This window comes from Dictyostelium purpureum, assembly GCF_000190715.1.
Source record: "Dictyostelium purpureum unplaced genomic scaffold DICPUscaffold_218, whole genome shotgun sequence".
Lineage (NCBI taxonomy): Eukaryota > Evosea > Eumycetozoa > Dictyosteliales > Dictyosteliaceae > Dictyostelium > Dictyostelium purpureum.
The window spans coordinates 33,860-53,109 of NW_003519554.1; the positions used below are offsets into that span (position 1 = coordinate 33,860).

At 26.3% G+C, this 19,250-nt stretch overlaps 8 protein-coding genes across 8 annotated transcripts; 4 read left to right on the forward strand and 4 right to left on the reverse strand.

The window, feature by feature from the left end:
- Nucleotides 1-273: 273 nt before the first annotated feature.
- On the forward strand, nt 274-3,258 carry DICPUDRAFT_81092 (uncharacterized protein; the record flags this gene model as incomplete). Its single annotated transcript, XM_003290303.1, has 2 exons — nt 274-356; nt 429-3,258. 2 exons carry the CDS (start codon nt 274-276, stop codon nt 3,256-3,258), a joined length of 2,913 nt encoding a protein of 970 aa, XP_003290351.1.
- Nucleotides 3,259-3,360: 102 nt separating this feature from the next.
- Nucleotides 3,361-3,768, reverse strand: DICPUDRAFT_37241 (uncharacterized protein; the record flags this gene model as incomplete). The annotated part of the gene is made up of 1 exon (XM_003290314.1): nt 3,361-3,768. A coding segment is annotated over one exon (408 nt), but the record flags the coding sequence as incomplete, so codon positions are not given.
- A 311-nt stretch (nt 3,769-4,079) lies between these two features.
- On the reverse strand, nt 4,080-4,370 carry DICPUDRAFT_37248 (uncharacterized protein; the record flags this gene model as incomplete). The annotated part of the gene is made up of 1 exon (XM_003290315.1): nt 4,080-4,370. A coding segment is annotated over one exon (291 nt), but the record flags the coding sequence as incomplete, so codon positions are not given.
- Nucleotides 4,371-5,549: 1,179 nt separating this feature from the next.
- On the reverse strand, nt 5,550-7,118 carry DICPUDRAFT_154861 (uncharacterized protein; the record flags this gene model as incomplete). Its single annotated transcript, XM_003290316.1, has 4 exons — nt 5,550-5,833; nt 5,901-6,264; nt 6,336-6,684; nt 6,766-7,118. 4 exons carry the CDS (start codon nt 7,116-7,118, stop codon nt 5,550-5,552), a joined length of 1,350 nt encoding a protein of 449 aa, XP_003290364.1.
- An 841-nt stretch (nt 7,119-7,959) lies between these two features.
- DICPUDRAFT_98669 (uncharacterized protein) lies at nt 7,960-10,621 on the forward strand (the record flags this gene model as incomplete). The annotated part of the gene is made up of 6 exons (XM_003290304.1): nt 7,960-8,041; nt 8,115-8,450; nt 8,540-8,614; nt 8,689-8,984; nt 9,052-9,985; nt 10,061-10,621. The coding sequence occupies 6 exons, from the start codon at nt 7,960-7,962 to the stop codon at nt 10,498-10,500; spliced, it is 2,163 nt and encodes a 720-aa protein (XP_003290352.1). The 3' UTR covers nt 10,501-10,621.
- Nucleotides 10,622-11,047: 426 nt separating this feature from the next.
- Nucleotides 11,048-13,654, forward strand: DICPUDRAFT_49154 (uncharacterized protein). The gene is made up of 6 exons (XM_003290305.1): nt 11,048-11,168; nt 11,234-11,569; nt 11,629-11,703; nt 11,773-12,068; nt 12,131-13,061; nt 13,134-13,654. The coding sequence occupies exons 1-6, from the start codon at nt 11,093-11,095 to the stop codon at nt 13,571-13,573; spliced, it is 2,154 nt and encodes a 717-aa protein (XP_003290353.1). The 5' UTR covers nt 11,048-11,092; the 3' UTR covers nt 13,574-13,654.
- A 41-nt stretch (nt 13,655-13,695) lies between these two features.
- On the reverse strand, nt 13,696-16,281 carry DICPUDRAFT_154864 (uncharacterized protein; the record flags this gene model as incomplete). Its single annotated transcript, XM_003290317.1, has 3 exons — nt 13,696-14,139; nt 14,214-14,356; nt 14,424-16,281. 3 exons carry the CDS (start codon nt 16,279-16,281, stop codon nt 13,696-13,698), a joined length of 2,445 nt encoding a protein of 814 aa, XP_003290365.1.
- A 293-nt stretch (nt 16,282-16,574) lies between these two features.
- On the forward strand, nt 16,575-19,198 carry DICPUDRAFT_49156 (uncharacterized protein). The gene is made up of 6 exons (XM_003290306.1): nt 16,575-16,883; nt 16,955-17,223; nt 17,295-17,786; nt 17,862-18,473; nt 18,551-18,790; nt 18,863-19,198. Exons 1-6 carry the CDS (start codon nt 16,629-16,631, stop codon nt 19,188-19,190), a joined length of 2,196 nt encoding a protein of 731 aa, XP_003290354.1. The 5' UTR covers nt 16,575-16,628; the 3' UTR covers nt 19,191-19,198.
- The last annotated feature ends 52 nt before the right edge of the window (nt 19,199-19,250 follow it).

The following is a 19,250-nucleotide window of genomic DNA, read 5'->3' on the forward strand; positions in this document are numbered from 1 at the left end:
TTATATATATTATTAATTTTTTATTTTTAAAATTTTTTATTTTTAAAATTAAAATTTTTAAAAAAATAAATTTTATTATAAAACCAAATTAATTAATTAATTGTATCTATATTATTTTTTACACATAATTTATTTGTTTAATATTTATCATTGCCATTTTATTTATAAATAATAATAATTATTATTTGTAGTATTTCTATTTATTTATTTATTCATCCATTTGTATTATATTTAAATTAATATCAATAACTCAATATAGTTAATTATAAAGCTATGGATACAAACAACCCAACCCAAGATTTAGAAAAAAAACAAAAAAAGAAGAAAAGTTTATTTGAAAAAATAGGTTTATCAAAGTATTAAATCATTTATTTTTATTTTTTTAAATTTAAAAAGGTTTTATTAATTTCTTAATTTTTTATTTTTAGAAAAAATAAAGATGAATCAAAGGAAGATAAAGTAAAAGAAAAAGAAAAACATAAAAAAGAAAAAGAGAAAGAAAAGGATAAAATTAAAGAGGATAAATTAAAAGAAAAAGAAAAGGAAAAAGAAAAAGAGAAAGAGAAAGAAAAGGAAAAAGAAAAGGAGCCACTATCAACACCAAATGATTCAGATAAATCAAAATCACAACCTCAAGCTGTAGGTAGCACTTCACCATTAAATGATACAGATAATAATAAATCAACATCCCCAACAACCACAACTACTAGTACTACTATTACAGATGATCTTAAGCATAAAGAAAAATCACCAACAGCACCAATAACAATAACTAATAAAAAACCACCATCACCAGAGAAATCATCACCAGAAAAATTATCACCTACAAACCAACCATCAATCGTAGTTTCGCCAGAAAAGGCCTCATCGTCTCCAACAGAAAAGATTTCTCCACCAGCAAAATTATCCAGTTCACAGGAAACCCCAACAAAAAATATACCACCATCAAGTAACAAACCAACTCCAGGCAAAATTCAATCACCATTTCATAATAATACAAATAACAATAGTAATATTAAAACTGACTCACCAACTGGAAACAAAATATCATACAGAAACTCAATTGCAGTCCAACCAAATAGAGGTAATAGTCCATTAAAAGGAAATTCAGAATTTGCAAATAGATTATCAATGTTAATAGGGCAACCACCCTTACCAATAGGTGGTGGTAGTAGCGGAGCTTCAGTTAATGGTGGTGCCACCGGCTCATCTGGTGGATCATCAGAAAAACCAAAGGATGAAAATAATTTAGCCTCTCCATCACAACCAAAAGAATTGACCCATCTCACAAAAGATAGAGTTAAAAGATTAAGCGTTAAACCACCATCAAGACGTGTTACTATTGCCCACCAACAAACTCCCTTCGATTTTTCAGACATGCAAAAACTCGACGATGAATATGCTTTGGTTAGCAAAAAAGATAATGCAAATACATCAAATGAAAGTAATAGTAATCCAGTGATTCAAACAACAAATGTTGAGGTTGAAACTAAAGTTATCGAAGAAAAATCAGATAGGGTCGAAGAAAAATTAGTTATTGAAGAGAAAATAACAGTTGTTGAGGAAAAGAAACCAATCGAGACCAAACCAATTGTGGTCGAAGAGGATAAAAAAGCAGTTGATGAAATTAAACCAATTGTTGTCGAGGAGGATCTTAGTACAGTTGTTGAAAAAGAAGAAAAAAAATCATTTATTTTTGACCCAGTTGAAGAAACCAAACCAGCCATTGAAACCCAATCAGCTATCGATATTAAACAAGTTGCAGAGGAAGAGAAGAAATCAGATGAAATAAAACCGGTTGAAGAAACTAAACCAAAAGATAAGGAGGCAACCGAAAAAATTAAGCCAGTTATTGAGGAAACCAAACCATTAGAACCAGTTATAGAAAATAAACCAGTTACTGAAATTAAACCATCTGAACCAGCTATTGAAGTTAGACCATCTGAACCAATTGGTGAAATTAAACCATCTAAACCAGTTACTAAACCAATTGAAAGTGTTGAAAATAAACCAGTTATTGAAAGTAGCCCAACTGAAAAGAAAGAAGGTGTCAAATCAACAAAGAATATAACTATTCCAGTATTAAAAACTTCACCTAATACAAATGAAAAAACAATTTCACCAAAACCAACTACAACACTATCTCCCCCATCTTTAACATCCCCATCAAGTCAAACTTCTGTATCACCACGTTCAATAACAAAGGTATCATCATCATCAACACCATCATCAACACCATCACCAACAAATTCATTATCACCATCAAATAGTACAAGTACAGCATCAGTCTTAGTTAAACCAGTTTCACCACGTGTAACCACCTCTGCTAGTGTAAATAAGCCCACCACTGTCTCACCACGTCCTGTTGTTTCTACAGCATCGACAAACAGTAACAAGATATCACCATCAACATCAACAACATCAGTTCCAGTAACAACCACCTCAACTGCAAGCACAATATCACCACGTTCAAATAATACTACTGTTTCAACAGCAACAGCAACTAAACCAAATAATAAAACATCACCAACTATTGTATCAACATCAACAGCAGTCCCAAAACCAGCAGCAATCAGTTTGAATAAACCAGCAGCAACTAATATAAACAAACCAGCAGCCACCAACATAAATAAACCAGCGGCCACCAATATAAACAAACCAGCAGCAACCAATATAAACAAACCAGCAGCAGTAGCTAATACAAATAAACCAGCAGCAGCAATATCAACCAATAATAGTACTAATACAAACAAATTATCAGTACCAATTAATAAACCAAACTCACCACCAAGTCCATCTTTTAAATCAACAGCAGCTATTTTTTCACAACCAGTTCCACCTTTAAATAAATCACCAAATAATGGCAGTGCACCAAACAAAATTGTTTCACCATTCTTAACATCCACTACCTCTGTAAATAATAACAAAACTAATGGTAATACAACTAATAATATAGATAATACTAATAATGATAAAAATAATGATAATAGTAATATAAATAAAAATTTAAATGTAAATAATATTAATAATAACATCAATCATAATATTTCTAGAGTTAGTCCAAAGTCCCAAAGAAAAGACGATTTAGAAAAATTAATAGAACAGGATAGAAATAAAGCTTCAGCAGAATCTTATCAAAGTGAAGACTTTTCTGAAGATTTTGAATTAAGAATCGAAAGGAAACCAACAACATCAAGTGATAATAGCAATGGCTTTGTTTCTCAAAATTTAAAAGAAAAAGACGTTTTAACGATATAAAAAATAAATAAAAATAATAAAGCAATATTTAGTTTTTTTTTTTTTTTTTTTAGTTTATTTAAATTACTGTATATTACATTTTTATTTATTTATTTTAATTATTTACATTATTTTATTTTTATTAATTTGGGATTCAAATTTTCTTTTTACTGATAAGGATTCTTTAAATAAATTAATATCTATATCTTCCACTAATCTATAAATTCGTGCATTTAACATAAATTCCTCGTTAATATTTTCATCAGATACCAATTTTCTTTTCTTGAATATATTCTTTTTGTGTTGTATTTGTTTTATATAGTTCACCAGTAATTTGATAGTGCAGTTTAGTTTTGATGGCAAATTTGAGATAAATGAGCTTAGAGAGAAAACAATCGAAAATCCTTCAAATTCGAGTATGCCAAGTTGTGATCCAATATTAATTTCTTTTAATAAACCTAAAACTCTAACTGTTAATTTCTCTTTTTGATTTTCTTTTCTTGTAAATATTTCATTTATTAATACCACCTTTAGCAAATGAATTCGATATGCCTGTATTATTCATCAATATTCCCAAAATACATAAATGATGAAAAAATAATTAAAAAAAATAAACAAAAAAATAAAAAATTTTTAAAAAAACTATATTTTTTTTTTTTCCTTTTACTTTTTATTATTTAATAATATAATTTTTTAATAAAAATAAAAATAAAATAAATAATTTAAATAATGTATTATATTTATTTTGGATCTTTTTTTCCTCTTGGTGGTCTGTTTATTGATAATTAAAAAAAATGTATTAATATTATATGTTTTTCTTATTGATTAATAATTTATTATATTTACCTGCAGAATTTAATACCAAATAGATCCTTTTCACACTCAGTAGAAACAATACACCATACTCTTCCACATGGCTTTACACAAACACCTTCATGATTACAAGTATATCCACTTGGGCATCTTATACCTGTACATCTATTTACGTTTGTAGGGGATTTTCCGGTTGTTGCATAACCTGTAAGTCTTCTCATTTCATCTTGTTGTGCCGCTAATCTAGCTTCTTCTCTCTTTTGATAGGGCGACTTCCATTCATCCGCTTCTAATTGTTCATGAATTTCAAATTCATTAAATACCTCTTTTCAATTAAAAAAAAAATATATGTTAATAAAAGTTTAAAAAATTATTTAAAAAAAAAAAAAATATAGTTTACCAGCATTTATTTTAAAAATGTTTATAATAAAGATTGAAAATACTATTAATAAAATAAAATTTAATTTCATTTTTATTAGATTTATAAAAAACCAACTAAACAATATAAAAATTATGATTTATATTTTTTATAATTAAAACAACAAAAGTATAAATAAATATTGTTAATGTTTTTAAAAAGAATAGAAAAGAAAAAGAAAATAAAGGAATATTAATAATAAGTATGATTTATTTTTATCAAATATTTTATTTTATTTTATTATAAAATATAATAAAAAAAATATATATTTATTTATTTAATAAAAAATTAAATAATTTCATTAAATAAATAATAATAATTTAAATTAAAAAATAAAAATCCAAATAGATAAATTTTGTAATTTAATCTAATTTGTTTTTCGAAAATGTATAGGGGTGGATAGATTAAGTGTTAGTGGGGGGGTTATTTTTGTTTGAAACACAACATAAAAATAAAAATAATAATTATTAAATTATGATTGTATAATAACTTTATTCCCAAATAAAAATTATTTTAATAAAATATAGTAAGAAATAAATGCTAATATTAAATTATTTTTAGTATGTCAGGAATTAAAGAGAAACAACACATAATTTAAATTTAATTTTTACTTGTTCATTAATACCCACATAATATTTATTTTTAAATTATATTTTGATTTACAAAAATTTATATAAAAATATATGTGTACATTTGTGTGCACTTTAAATAGTTCTAATAAAAAAATAACAATGAAACTATATTTTAAAATTAAAAATATAATAACCAACTAATTTAATTATTTTATTTTTTAAACTATATGATGTATACATATACTTAAAAATAATTTTAATTGTTTTTAATTTTTTTATCTTGCTATTTAAGTGTTATAATATCTTTTTAGATAGATATAGATTTTAAATATATATAACTTCGTAAAAAATTGTTTTTTTTTTTTTTTTTTTTTTTTTAATAAATAGAATAATAAATATAACCTTGTTTTAAATTATTACTATTTTATTATAATATTATTTATTTATATATGGTTATAATATTATAACTGTTAAGTTATTGTTTGTTTATTATTGATTTTATTTTAATTTTAATTTTTTTGTCTTTTTGGTCTTTCGACAATAGATACATTTGTGGTGGTTACACTAGTTTCGGTTGGTAAACTGTCGCCTTTATTTTCTGATTGTTCGCTTTCGGTTAAAGATTTCCTTTTTTCACCATTAAATTTATTATTGTTGTTATTTGAGTTGGTGTTGTCTTCAATAGGTTTATTTATAAAAGTTAAGTTTGATTTCATTAAATTAATAACTTGGGATTTAATTAAAAATTGATTATATAGATTATTCATAACACTTAATGTTCTTTCTTGAGCATCTATTTTAAAAAAAAAAAGGTCATTAGTATTTTATTTGAAGCTAAACTTTGTCTTTATGTTTCTTACCATTATCAATTATGAATTCTAAATCCTCGTAACCGCAATCAAATAAAACTAAAGGTATTTCAGATGCCATTTCGTAGGGAGGTTTGGTAATACCATTTGAGGTATCTAATAATTCTGGTATAATTGAAACAGGGAATTTCTTTTGACCAATTAAAAACAACATCGCCATCATACAACGAATTTGATGCCAAAGGAATGCATACCCCTTGATAGTTGCTACATATAGATCATTATGATTATTTACTGGCTCAATTGAAAATTCCAATATAACCCTTTTAAAACTTTTAACATTTTCAATATCCATCTTGCAAAAATTTGAAAAATCGTGTTCACCTAAATAATGGTTACCTGCTTCTTTCATTAACTATAATAAAATGGTTAGTATGAAATTATAATTATATTATTATGATTATGAATTTTGTTTAGTTTTCTTACATTTAGATCCATATTATTTAATGTGAAAAAGTATTTATAGGTTCTAAAAAGTGTGCTAAATCTTGAATTAAAATGGAATGGAATTGGTGCCCAACCCAAAACTCTGATTTCAGGTGGTAAAACACCATTTAACATTTTGACATATGGGAATTCTTCTTTTGCTTTATTTTGTTGTTTTTGATTGTTGCTGTTGCTGTTATTATTATTATTTTTACTTGGTCTATTTGAAATTGGACCACCTGATTGATCTAATGGTGCAATGATACCTTCACCCTCAGTTAAATTTGATCTAACATAAAGTGAAATAACTTGACCAAATGCTGACACACCTTTATCAGTTCTACCTGATCTATATTTAAGATAGATACATATATATATTAATAAAAATTCTTTTTGTTATAAATTATTACTGGTAATATTCTATATTTACTTTGCATAGTTTGAGGTTTTAATATCTGAAATTAAACTTGTTCTTTTTAATGCTTTAATAAGATGACCCTCGATTGTTTCATCAGTGCAGTCCTGTGCTGCAAAACCATGGTATGGCCATCCAACATATGAAACCTTGAATGCAACATATCTTCTATGGCATTTATCAAAATTTACATTTGGCTTTTTATCTTTTTTTTTTATTCTATCATTTTTATTATTTTTATTTTCGTTATTTTTATTTTGGTGGTTATTTTTATTTTCATTATTATTTGAAAGTATATAGTTTATTAATTCTTCTTTTGATAACTTATCAAGAAATGATTTATCCTTATAATCTTTTATATCATTCATATTTGGTATTTCGTTCAAATAATTTTTTTATTTTATTTTTTTTTAAATTTTATTTTAAAAAAAATAAATAAAATTTTTTTTTTTTCTTTATTTTTAATTTTTTGATTTTATTTTTAAATTTAAAATTATGTTATACATATTTTTTTATTTATATTTATAGCTTTCAAAAAGACTCTTAGATAATTATTTTTTGTATTGTTAATTTAACTCTATAAAATACACAACCAAAAAGATTTTTTATACGCATACGTCTGCACTAAGCCACTCTCAAGATATTCACAAACCCTTTCATTATAATCTAGATTAATCATGTTTTAAAATCCTTGTTAATATATTATAATAATAATTACACAAAAATAAATTAAAATAAAAAAAAAAAAAAAATTTTTTTGTTTGGTGTGGCCTGATGGTAAACAGATACAAAATGATACCCATAATCACAATTGTGAAAGTGCTTTTTGTATAGCTCTCTTTTGGCTAAAGTTAGTTTTATAATAAAGATTTTTTTTGGTGCATTGTAAAAACCAAAATTTAAAATTTTTTTTTTTAATTTTAAATTTGTGCATATTTAAAACGTACATGGGGTATGGTGTAATAACGTATTCAGAGTTTTATAAATTTTGATTATTTTATTTGTTCTTTTATTAAATAGAGTTTGAGTAAGATTTCTATTGTTTTTTTAAATCATTTTTTTTTTTAATTTTTTTTTAATTTTTTTTTTTGATTACATACTTTCATCCTTTTTTTTTTTTTTTCACCAATATAATAATAACCTTGTAAATTAACAAAACAAAATAAATAAATTTTTATATTTTTATATAAATATAAATATATAAAAAAAATGGATAAAAAAATTGTACTTTTACTTTTTACTTTAATTTTAAATTTTATTTCATTGGTTTATACTGATGACTCCCAACCATGTAATTATTGAAATGAAATAAATTAAAATAAAATAAAATAAAATAAATAAATTTTAATTTTTTTTTAAATTAGCCATCTTGCAATTAGAAGGTTTTATTTATGACCAATTTCCAAAATATAATGACAATTTTGAACCAGCAACGGGTAGTTTAACTCCTGGAATGGTTTTACCTAATATCGATACTACAACCAGAGTACCAAACCTTGTATCATTGTCAACATCCACAACTGTAAATAAAAATGGTCGTATGAATACACCAAACCTCTACCAATATTTTTTCCAAAGTAATACCGGTGCCTCAAAAACTTCAGACTCAGGTCTAAATGTTCCAATGACTATTAAACTTAATTTAACACTAGATGAAAATAGAGGTGTATATGTTTATAATAATCAATATTTCTTCCCAAGTAAGTTATGCTTAGAACCAATTAAAAACCAATGGTTCCTGTTGGAAATTTATTTTTAATATTAATTTTTTTTTTAAAAAAATCAATAGTTGATAACCAAGGCTTTGACGTCGACTCTAGCTATAAAATATATTCAAATGGTAGCGTTTATCACAACTTTCATTGTATGTATTATTTTATAATATTTAAAAATATTTAAAAATATTTAAATTTCTAATTTTTTTTTTTTAAAAATTAGTTTGTTTAAAAATCAATTCTAAATTTACATTCCAGGGAATAGAAGTTTTCAATTTTATAGGTGATGATGATGTTTGGGTATTTATCAATGACTATTTGGCTATCGATCTTGGGGGTCTTCATAGTGCTGCCTCGAAAAGTGTAGATTTAACCACTCTAACAATTAATGGTCAAAAATTAGTTAAAGGTACAACTTATAATTTCGACTTTTTCTACTGCGAAAGACACACTACTGCCTCGACTATTAGAATTGAAACCAATTTACAAACTTTTTGCCCAACCTATGACTATTGTAATGTAAGTTATTTTTAATTTTATTTTTCAATTGATAACTATTAAATATTAATTTATTTTTTTTAAATAGGTTTGTCGTGGTGATGGTAGTACATGTTGCTCAGCTACATTATGTGATGATGGAAACCCATGTACAGATGATATTTGCCCATCACCTGAAACTGTAATTGCTTCAGGAAAAACCATTAAAGATTATTGCCAACATATTCCAAAAACATGTGCTGTCATCGATAAATGCTCAAACAATACATGTAGTATGAGTACTGGTCAATGTGTTCAACAAACAATTCCATGTCAAAGTAAAGCAAGCCAATGTATGACTTTAGACAAATGTGATGCTACTCAAGGATGTCTTTATACTCAAGCATGCACTGGTATTTGTAATACTGGTGTTTGTAATAGTGGTACTTGTGAAGTAAAATCCAATTCAGCATGTGCATCAGAATTGGGCAATGATAAATGTAAGATCTACTCTTGCGACCCAGTTAAAGGTTGTGTTTCAGAACCATTATGTAAACAAGGATCAAACCCATGTATTGTTGCAACTTGTTCAAATGGTGTTTGTGGTACAAATACACTTTCAGCAAGCGAATGTGATTGTGGTTGTGAAGGTAAGTTAAATGCATGCGAAAAAAACAACTGTGTTAATGGTCAATGTTCACCACTAAGAATTGACATTGACGATGGAAATGCATGTACCATCGATGTATGTAACAACTCTACTGGTGTTGTAACTCACGATCCAGTTACAACATGTACTGGTTGTATGGTCTGTAATTCAAAAACTGGTGGTTGTGTCCCTACAGATTCTTTATGTGAAGATGGTAACGAATGTACAGATAATAAATGTGTTGCCGATTCATCAAATGCAAACTATGGTACATGTCAAAGCTCAGTAAAATCATGTAATACTACTACCAATAAATGCTTAGTATGGAATTGTGACTCTGAAACTGGTTGCTATTCAACTGATAGAGTTTGTCCTGATAGTGGAAAATGTCAAGGTAAATATCATTAATTATTATATTTCAAAACTAAAAAAGGCACTAATCATTTTAATTTATATAAAAATAACTTAGTTGGATATTGCGATCCAGATCAAGGCTGCTTACTAAAAAATAGAACCTGTAGCAGCACAGCATATTGTATAGTGAGCGAATGTGATGAATCTCTTGGATGTATAACTTATGATAGAAGATGTGCTGCTGATAATGCCAGATGTCAAAAAGGTGTTTGTGTTAATGGTACAACACCAACAGATGGTAAATGCGAATCTGTAAACTATGATCCACAACCATTTGTTTGTAAAACTGCCGCTGTTGTTTCAACTGCTGTTATTGCTGGTGTTACTGTTGCCGGAGCTGTTGCTTTAGCTGCATTTGTTTATGGAGGGAAAAAAGGTTATGACTACTGGAAAGAATCGCAAAACATTACTATGAGTGGTGCCAATAACAACCCACTTTACCAATCAAACCCAAACGGTGGTGAAAATCCACTCTTTAACGAAGATTTGAACTAAAAAAACATTTAATTTAATTTCAATTTTAATTTAAAAAAAAAAAATTACAACCATCACTATATTTTAAAATATACATATCTATCTATTTATTTAAATTATTTTCAAATAAAAAAATTTATTGAAAAAAAAAAAAAAAAATTTATTTATTGTCCATATTAACAAAAACGTTATATAAAATACATAATTATTTTTTATTTCTGTACATTAACACAAATCATATAAATCTAGATTTTCAATCATGATTATATCTGATTTTATACCACCTAAACACCCCGCAGTTAAAAAAATGAAATAATTTCTTATTGTGACCCCCATTTTTTTATGAGAAAAATTTAGTTTATTTTTTATATAAATATTCTTTTTATTAAGCGGGGTATAAAAATTAAATTCAGAGTTTAATAACTTTTGATATTATTTTATTCTTTATCAAGTTTATTTTTATTTTCTGTTTTATTTTGTTTTTATTAAATTATATTTATATCATTTTTATTTATTTTTTTTTTTTTTTTTTTTTTTTTTTTTTTATTATAAATATTTTCATTTTTTTCACCATTTTAATCATAACTGTATCATTAATATTTAATTTAAAAAAATGAAAAAGACTTTATTATTTATATTATTTCTTATAAAATATATTATTTTAATCAAAGCTGACAACTCACAACAAAGTAAATATTAAAAACAAGTATTTATTTTTTATTTTTATATTAATATATTTTTATTTCGAAATCAGCTCTCTTACAACTAGAAGGTTTTATTTATGACCAATTTCCACTATATAATGACAATTTTGAACCTGCCATAGGTAGTTTAACTCCTGGAATGGTTTTACCTAATATTAACTCTACAACCAGAGTACCAGACCTTGTATCGCTATTACAATACACAACTGTAAATCAAAATGGTCGTATGAATTCCCCAAATCTATACCAATATTTTTACCAAAGTAACACTGGTGCCCCAAAAACCACTAACTCTGGTTTGAATGTTCCAATGACTATTAAACTAAACTTAACCTTAGATCCAACAAGAGGAGTTTATGTGTATGATAATCAATATTTCTTCCCAAGTAAGTAAATAATAATTAAAAAAAAACTATTTAAATTATATTAATTTTTTTTAAAATAGTTGATTATCAAGGTTTTGATGTTGACCCAAGCTATAGAGTTTATAATAACGATACCCAGTACCATAATTTCCATTGTAATTAATTTTTTTAATTTTATTTATTTTTTTAAATTTCTAATTTTATAATTTTTTTTTAAAAATTAGTTTGTTTAAAAATCAATTCTAAATTTACATTCCAAGGAATAGAAGTTTTCAATTTTATAGGCGATGATGATGTTTGGGTATTTATCAATGACTATTTAGTTATAGATCTCGGAGGTCTCCATACTGCTGCCTCGAAAAGTGTAGATTTAACCACTCTAACAATTAATGGACAAAAATTAGTTAAAGGTACAACTTATAATTTCGACTTTTTCTACTGCGAAAGACACACTACTGCCTCGACTATTAGAGTCGAAACCAACATTCAAACCTTTTGTCCATTCTATGACTACTGCAATGTAAGTTTATTTTATTTGTTTTTTGTTATATAAAATATTAATATTAATATTTTTTTAAATAGGTTTGTCGTGGTGATGGTAGTACATGTTGCTCAGCTACATTATGTGACGACAACAATATTTGTACCTCCGACATATGCCCTCCCGCTGATACTGTAATTCAACCAGGATTTACAATTAAAGACTATTGCCAACATATTCCAAAAACATGTGCCGTTATCGATAAATGCTCAAACAATACATGTAGTATGAGTACTGGTCAATGTGTTCAACAAACAATTCCATGTCCAAGTAAAGCAGGGCAATGTATGACTTTAGACAAATGTGATGCTACTCAAGGATGTCTTTATACTCAAGCATGTACTGGTATCTGTAATACTGGTGTTTGTAATAGTGGTACTTGCGAAGTAAAATCCAACTCAACATGTGCATCAGAATTAGACAATGATAAATGTAAGATCTACTCTTGCGACCCAGTTAAAGGTTGTGTTTCAGAACCATTATGTAAACAAGGATCAAACCCATGTATTGTTGCAACTTGTTCAAATGGTGTTTGTGGTACAAATACACTTTCAGCAAGCGAATGTGATTGTGGTTGTGAAGGTAAGTTAAATGCATGCGAAAAAAACAACTGTGTTAATGGTCAATGTTCACCACTAAGAATTGATATTGACGATGGAAATGCATGTACCATCGATGTATGTAACAACTCTACTGGTGCTGTAACTCATGATCCAGTTACAACATGTACTGGGTGCAATGTTTGTAACCCAAAGAGCGGCACTTGTTCCCCAACAGATTCTTTATGTCAAGATGGTAATCTGTGTACAGATAATAAATGTGTTGCTGACCCATCCAACTCAAACCTAGGTACATGTCAAAGCTCAGTTAAATCTTGTAATACTACCAATAAATGCTTAATATGGAGCTGTAACTCTGAAACCGGCTGTTATTCAACAAATAAGGTTTGTCCTGATAGTGGAAAATGTCAAGGTAATTATCATTAAAACTTCAATATATTTATATTTTTATATTAAAACTAACTAAAATTTTATTATATAATAGTTGGATATTGCGATCCAGATCAAGGTTGTTTACTTAAAAATAGAACTTGTAGCAGTACAGCATATTGTTTAGTAAGCGAATGTGATGAATCTCTTGGATGCATAACTTATGATAGAAGATGTGCTGCTGATAATGCCAAATGTCAAAAAGGTGTTTGTGTTAATGGTACAACACCAACAAACGGTAAATGCGAATCTATAAACTATGACCCACAACCATTTGTTTGTAAAACTGCCGCTGTTGTTTCAACTGCTGTTGTAGCTGGTGTAGTTGTTGCTGGCGCCGTTGCATTAGGTGCTGCTATTTTCGCTGGTAAAAAAGGTTATGACTACTGGAAAGACTCACAAGCAAATACAATGACCGCTTCAAACTCAAATCCATTATATGAAGCCAATCCAAATGGTGGTGAAAATCCACTTTTTAATGACACTCCTAACTAGTATTAATACTATCTATTTATTATTATTTATTTCTAATTTATTAAATAAAAACTATGAATCTTTTTTTGTAATTATTTATTTAAAAAAAAAATTTTATTTTATTTACTTTTTTTTGCTTTTTTTTATGATGTGAATAAATGAGTCTCCTTATCAGAATCAATCATTTTATAAAATCTATTTGTACCAACTATACCCTCTAGAGCTAACTTATCCTTTAATGTATATAATGAAATGATCGAACCATCATTATCATTAATCATATTTAAAATTTCGGAGTAAAAATGAGAATTTTGTGGTAAACCAAAAAAGATTACATGTTTAACTCCTCTAATTTTATAACGATTAAAGAAATGGAAACGCTCGGTATATAACATAAAAGTTTTAACACCCTCTTTAAATTGTGCACGAGCTCTTGTAATTGCTTTTGTATCTGTATATTCGCTGCATAAAACATAACTCTTTGCTTCTTTTCTAAAATAATTTCTAATCATTACAAATTCATAATAATTTGAAACATATAATAAAATACCACTTGATTCACCTTGTTGATTGAATTTTGGAATAATCTAATGTAAAAAAAAAATAAAATAAAAAGTTAATATTATTACAAAAGTGTATAAATTATTATTTTTATATTTACATTTTCAACTAAAAAGTTAAACTTAATTGTTATATCGTCACTTGAATCTAAAAATAATCTATGGAAAGTTTGTCTTAATGATGGAATGATATTTACAATTTCACCGCTTTTAATTTTTTTGATTCTAATTTTACCTGCAATATCTAAAAAAATAAAAAATAAAAATTAATGTTTATTTTTAAAAATAATAAAATAAATTAAAATACCTACTATTGCAATTTTGGTTAAAAATTGAATTTAATTCTGGTGTTAAAATTGAACTAAATAATAAAGTTTGACGTAAATTTTTGCTAAAACCTTCCAAGTATGAATTTCTAATACGTGAGAAATCTATATTATGATCTTTGATTGGTATTTTATTAATATTTTCAAATAAAATTTTGATATGATCCCAATTTTGTTGAAGAATAGTTTCAATTTGGTCAATGATTAAAACTTCGACAGATGAAAGAAAATCGAAATCTCTTTGAGAATCACCTTCAGTACCTACTACGAGTCTAAGACCTAATGGAGATGCAATTAAGATATCGGCGTGATAAAAAGTTGAATATAATTTAAGACCACCCTTTCTAAATGAAAGACCAATACGGAAGCAATCGTCAATATTATCTCTAAATGTGTATTTATAGTCGTCTGGTTTATTTTCGTTGACCTGTAACTCTTTATCCAATTGAGTAAATTCATCGTTAAATTTGGTTTTCTTTTCGACTTGCTCTTTTACTTCGTGTGGCATTAATTTGAGAATAAATCTAACGATTTCGAAAGCAGTATTACGATATGGTACTATAATAACAACCTTTGGTTTAGTGAAACCTTGATGCTTGAGTTCTGGCTCTTCTAATTTTTGTTGTCTACATTGAGTTTGTTTGGCGTTATCTTCAGCTAATTGATCCTTTGATTTTAAAATATGATTAACAGCATGTAATGCATAAAGTTTGAAAATACTCTTGTGATTCTTCATTGACTCTTCGGTAAATAATAAATCTCTATATTCGTTAAATATTGGGAATAAATGCTTTTGAAGATTGGTGAAATAAAGTTCATTTTCTTTCTTTGTTTTTGATTTTAACCATGGTTTATATAATCTTTTCTTTATATCATATTCATGAAAAGTATTCTTTTGTTTTGGTAATACCGATTTATTGTTACCACTTGATTTTTTATTTGATTGTGAGTAAATATCTGTTGAAACATTTAATTCATCGATGCAACCAACTGATGTAATAACACCAATATCTTGAATTTCTTCTGATACATTTTCTAACGATTTAGATTTTTTAACTAGTTCGTCTAATTCGGCTTGATTTGAAATTTCTCTGTTGAAATGAACATTATAATAATCAAGTTTATTAGTTGATTCAAATTTTGAATCATTTTTTAATTGACTTATTTGTTCTTCTTCCTCTTCTTCGCCACTGTCATCATTTTTACCATAAACATCCTCAAATTCTTTTTCTTCACCTGATGACTCTATTGATTCTTCATTTTCTTCCATTTCCTCGGCCTCTTCTATTTCTTCAACCTCTTCTTGGACATCTTCGTCCTCGCCTTGTTCCATTTCGTCGATTTGTTCTTCAGCATCCTCTTCCTCTTCTTCTTCTTCTTCCTCCTCCTCTTCATTATCTTCATCTTCTTCGTTATATTCTATTTTATTGATTTTATTGGTTTTATTGGTTTTATTATTTAATCTATTTTCTTTTTTTTCTTTTTTCTCCTCCTCTTCTAATTGCTTTAATCTTGCTTTTAATTTATCTTGAGTTGTTTTTACTAAGATATCATAAGCTGATGGCCCAACTTCATATAATGTATCGACATCAGCACTACCAATCTCTTGAATAATTTCCTCCTCTTCTTCTTTCTCTTGACGTTCTTTTTCTCTTTGATTAGCAGCTGCTACTTTAGCTGAAATTGCGGCATATTTATCGGATTTTGAAGTTCTTTTAAATGGATTTAATTCAGAGTAGTCGTGAACTGTATCAGAGTAATATTTTCTGTGAAGTGTGTATTTTTTGGCTACTTTTTTTGATAGCTTTCTTTTACCGCCACCACCGCCACCGCTTTTTGCCATCTTTAAATTATAATTTTAAATAAAAATAAATTTTATTATAATTATTATTATTATTATTTTAATTATAACTATAAATATAGAACTAAAATATTTTTATTTTAAATATAAATAAAATATAAATATAATAGTAAGAATATGAATAATGATTATTTTAAGAAAACAATTCGTTTTTTTTGTCAATGAAATTTTCTTTTTGAAAAAAAAAAAAAAAAATTTTAAAAAAAAATTTTAATTTTATTTTTATTTTTTTTTTAATTTTGATTTTTTTTTTTAATTTTGTTAAATTTTTTTTTAAAAAAAACATTAATTAATATCATCATATTCTAAGTTACAACTTTTAGAAAAAGATGAGTAAAGTGCAAGATCCATCCCCTATTCCTTCAATTATTTTAAAGAATTTAACAGATAAAAATACAGATAAAAGAAAAGCTGGGGCTCAAGAAATTGAACAATTAATTAGAGACCATCATTCAAACGATGATGAAGCCATAATTAAATCAATTATTAAAATAATTTCAACGGAATATACCGACTCTGCCCAAGGCAATAATAAAAAAGGTGGTTTAATTGGTTTAGCATCAATTGCAATTGGTTTAGGAACTGTAAATATCAAAATAAATTAATATAATATAATAATAAAAAAATTATTTCTTTTTACTAACTAAAATTAAAGGATGCCTATTTATATATTCAAGAGATCGTACCACCAGTATTAAGATGTTTTATCGATCATGACTCAAGGGTTAGATTTTATGCATGCGAATCATTATTTAATATTGCCAAGGTTACCAGAGCAAAAATTTTATTTTTTTTTAATGAAATTTTCGATGCACTATGCAAATTATCTGCAGATTTAGATCCACAAGTTAAAGGAGGTGCTCAATTATTCGATAGATTGTTAAAAGATATTGTTACAGAAAGCCCAACCTTTGATATAGATAAGTAAGTTTTTAAAATAAAAAAAATAAAAATAATATTAAAAAATAAAAATACTAATAAACTCTTTGTTTTAGATTTATACCCTTATTAAGAGAAAGAGTTTATGTTATCAATCCCTTTTGCAGACAATTTTTGGTTGGATGGGTCGTAGTATTGGATAGTGTACCAAATATAGATATGTTAGTTCATTTACCAAAATATTTAGATGGTTTATTTAAAATGCTCAAAGATCAAAATAAAGAAATAAGAAACGAAGTCGACAAAGCACTTTCAGAATTCCTCAGAGAACTACAAACAGCAGAAAATGTTGATTATGGTAATATGGTAAAAATTATAATTGCTCATTGCGTTAGTACTGATGACTTTACAAGACTCAGAGCTTTAACATGGGCCAATGAATTTATTTTAGTTGGAAAAGAGAAACTTTTACCTTATTCACCATCTCTATTAAATGGCATTTTATCATCTCTATCACATCAACTTATTGAAATTGAGCAAATGGCCGCTTTATCGAATATTAACTTAAGCAAATTAATAATTGAAACAAATCAAACCTTTCCAGTTGGGTAAGTTTTTAATTTATTGACAAAAAAAAATATATTTTTAGATTTTATATTAATTTTTTTTTTTTATTTACACAGCGAATTTTTAAATATTAATACACAACACTTAACAAGCCAATCAGTTCAATCAAGACTAGCATCGTTAAATTGGATTTTAAATTTACATAATAAATTATCAAGTGGTATTTCAAGCTATTTAGAAGATTTATTCCCACCATTATTAAAAACACTTTCAGATAATAGTGACGAAGTTGTAAAATTAGATTTAAAAACAATTGCTAAAATTTCAGATAATACCGAACTCTTTAATAAATTAATGCAGAATTTAATAGTATTATTTTCGAATGAATCTCAATTACTTAGAACTAGAGGCAACTTTATTATTCGTCAACTTTGTTTATTTTTAAATCCAGAATTAATTTTCCGTAGATTTGCATCTATTCTTGGCGATGAAAATGGTAAATATAACCCAGAATTTGCAAGTGTAATGGTCCAAACTTTGAATCTCATCCTTTTAACCTCTGATGAATGTGTTGACATTCGTAGAAACCTTAGAAATCTTTCCACTGTTGAAAGTAGGGAATTATTTTCAATTCTATATACATCATGGGCCCATTCTCCTGCATCACTATTTAGTCTTTGTTTACTTTGCCAAGTTTATGAACATGCTTGCGATCTTTTATCAAAATTGTAAATATATATTTTATAAACTAATAACCAAACCAATAATAATAATACCAATACTAATTTTTATATTATTTTATTAGCACCGAAATTGAAATTAATGTAAACTTTTTAATGGAGATGGATAGATTAGTTCAGTTACTCGAGTCACCCAAATTCATGGCATTAAGATTACAATTATTAGAACCAGAAAAATATCCATCACTTTTCAAAAGCTTATATGGTCTATTAATGATACTTCCACAAAGTTCTGCTTTTGAAACTTTAAAAAGTAGATTAACTTGTATCTCTTCACTTGGTGTTTTAAATTTAATCCCAAAAAAGTAATTATTATGTTTATTCCAAACCATTAATTTATTAATTTACTAACAATTAAATAATTTTATTCTATAAAGACAAAATGAAGATGGTAATAATTCGAATAACAATGAAGGATTAAAAGATATTAATTTTAATAATTTATTGGATCATTTTAAGAAAATTCAAATCTCGCACGAAAATTTTTTTAGAGAAAAAAGCGAAAACGAAAATAATGTAATTCACGAAAGCTATGACCCTTCAATTCAAAAACAATTACCATATGGTATTCAAAGTTATATAAATAATAAAAAACTAAATAATAATTCAATTTCAATGCCATCATCACCACAACTAACCAATAACCAAAATAATAATTCAAATAACAATCTTAATATTAGTAATAATAGTAATATAATAATATAATAATAGCATATATATATATATTTATCGCATCATTACAAAACATTTTAGATTAAAAAAAAA

What these genes read in the sequence shown, in the direction of transcription:
- DICPUDRAFT_49156 (XM_003290306.1), top strand. Translation starts at nt 16,629, where the DNA reads ATGAGTAAAGTGCAAGATCCATCCCCTATTCCTTCAATTATTTTAAAG. An exon ending in AATCAAACCTTTCCAGTTGG is followed by an intron (nt 17,787 to 17,861) that starts GTAAGTTTTTAA and finishes TTATTTACACAG; the next exon opens with CGAATTTTTAAATATTAATA. An exon ending in TTAAATTTAATCCCAAAAAA is followed by an intron (nt 18,791 to 18,862) that starts GTAATTATTATG and finishes TATTCTATAAAG; the next exon opens with ACAAAATGAAGATGGTAATA.
- DICPUDRAFT_49154 (XM_003290305.1), top strand. Translation starts at nt 11,093, where the DNA reads ATGAAAAAGACTTTATTATTTATATTATTTCTTATAAAATATATTATT. An exon ending in AGCTGACAACTCACAACAAA is followed by an intron (nt 11,169 to 11,233) that starts GTAAATATTAAA and finishes TTTCGAAATCAG; the next exon opens with CTCTCTTACAACTAGAAGGT. An exon ending in TAATCAATATTTCTTCCCAA is followed by an intron (nt 11,570 to 11,628) that starts GTAAGTAAATAA and finishes TTTTTAAAATAG; the next exon opens with TTGATTATCAAGGTTTTGAT.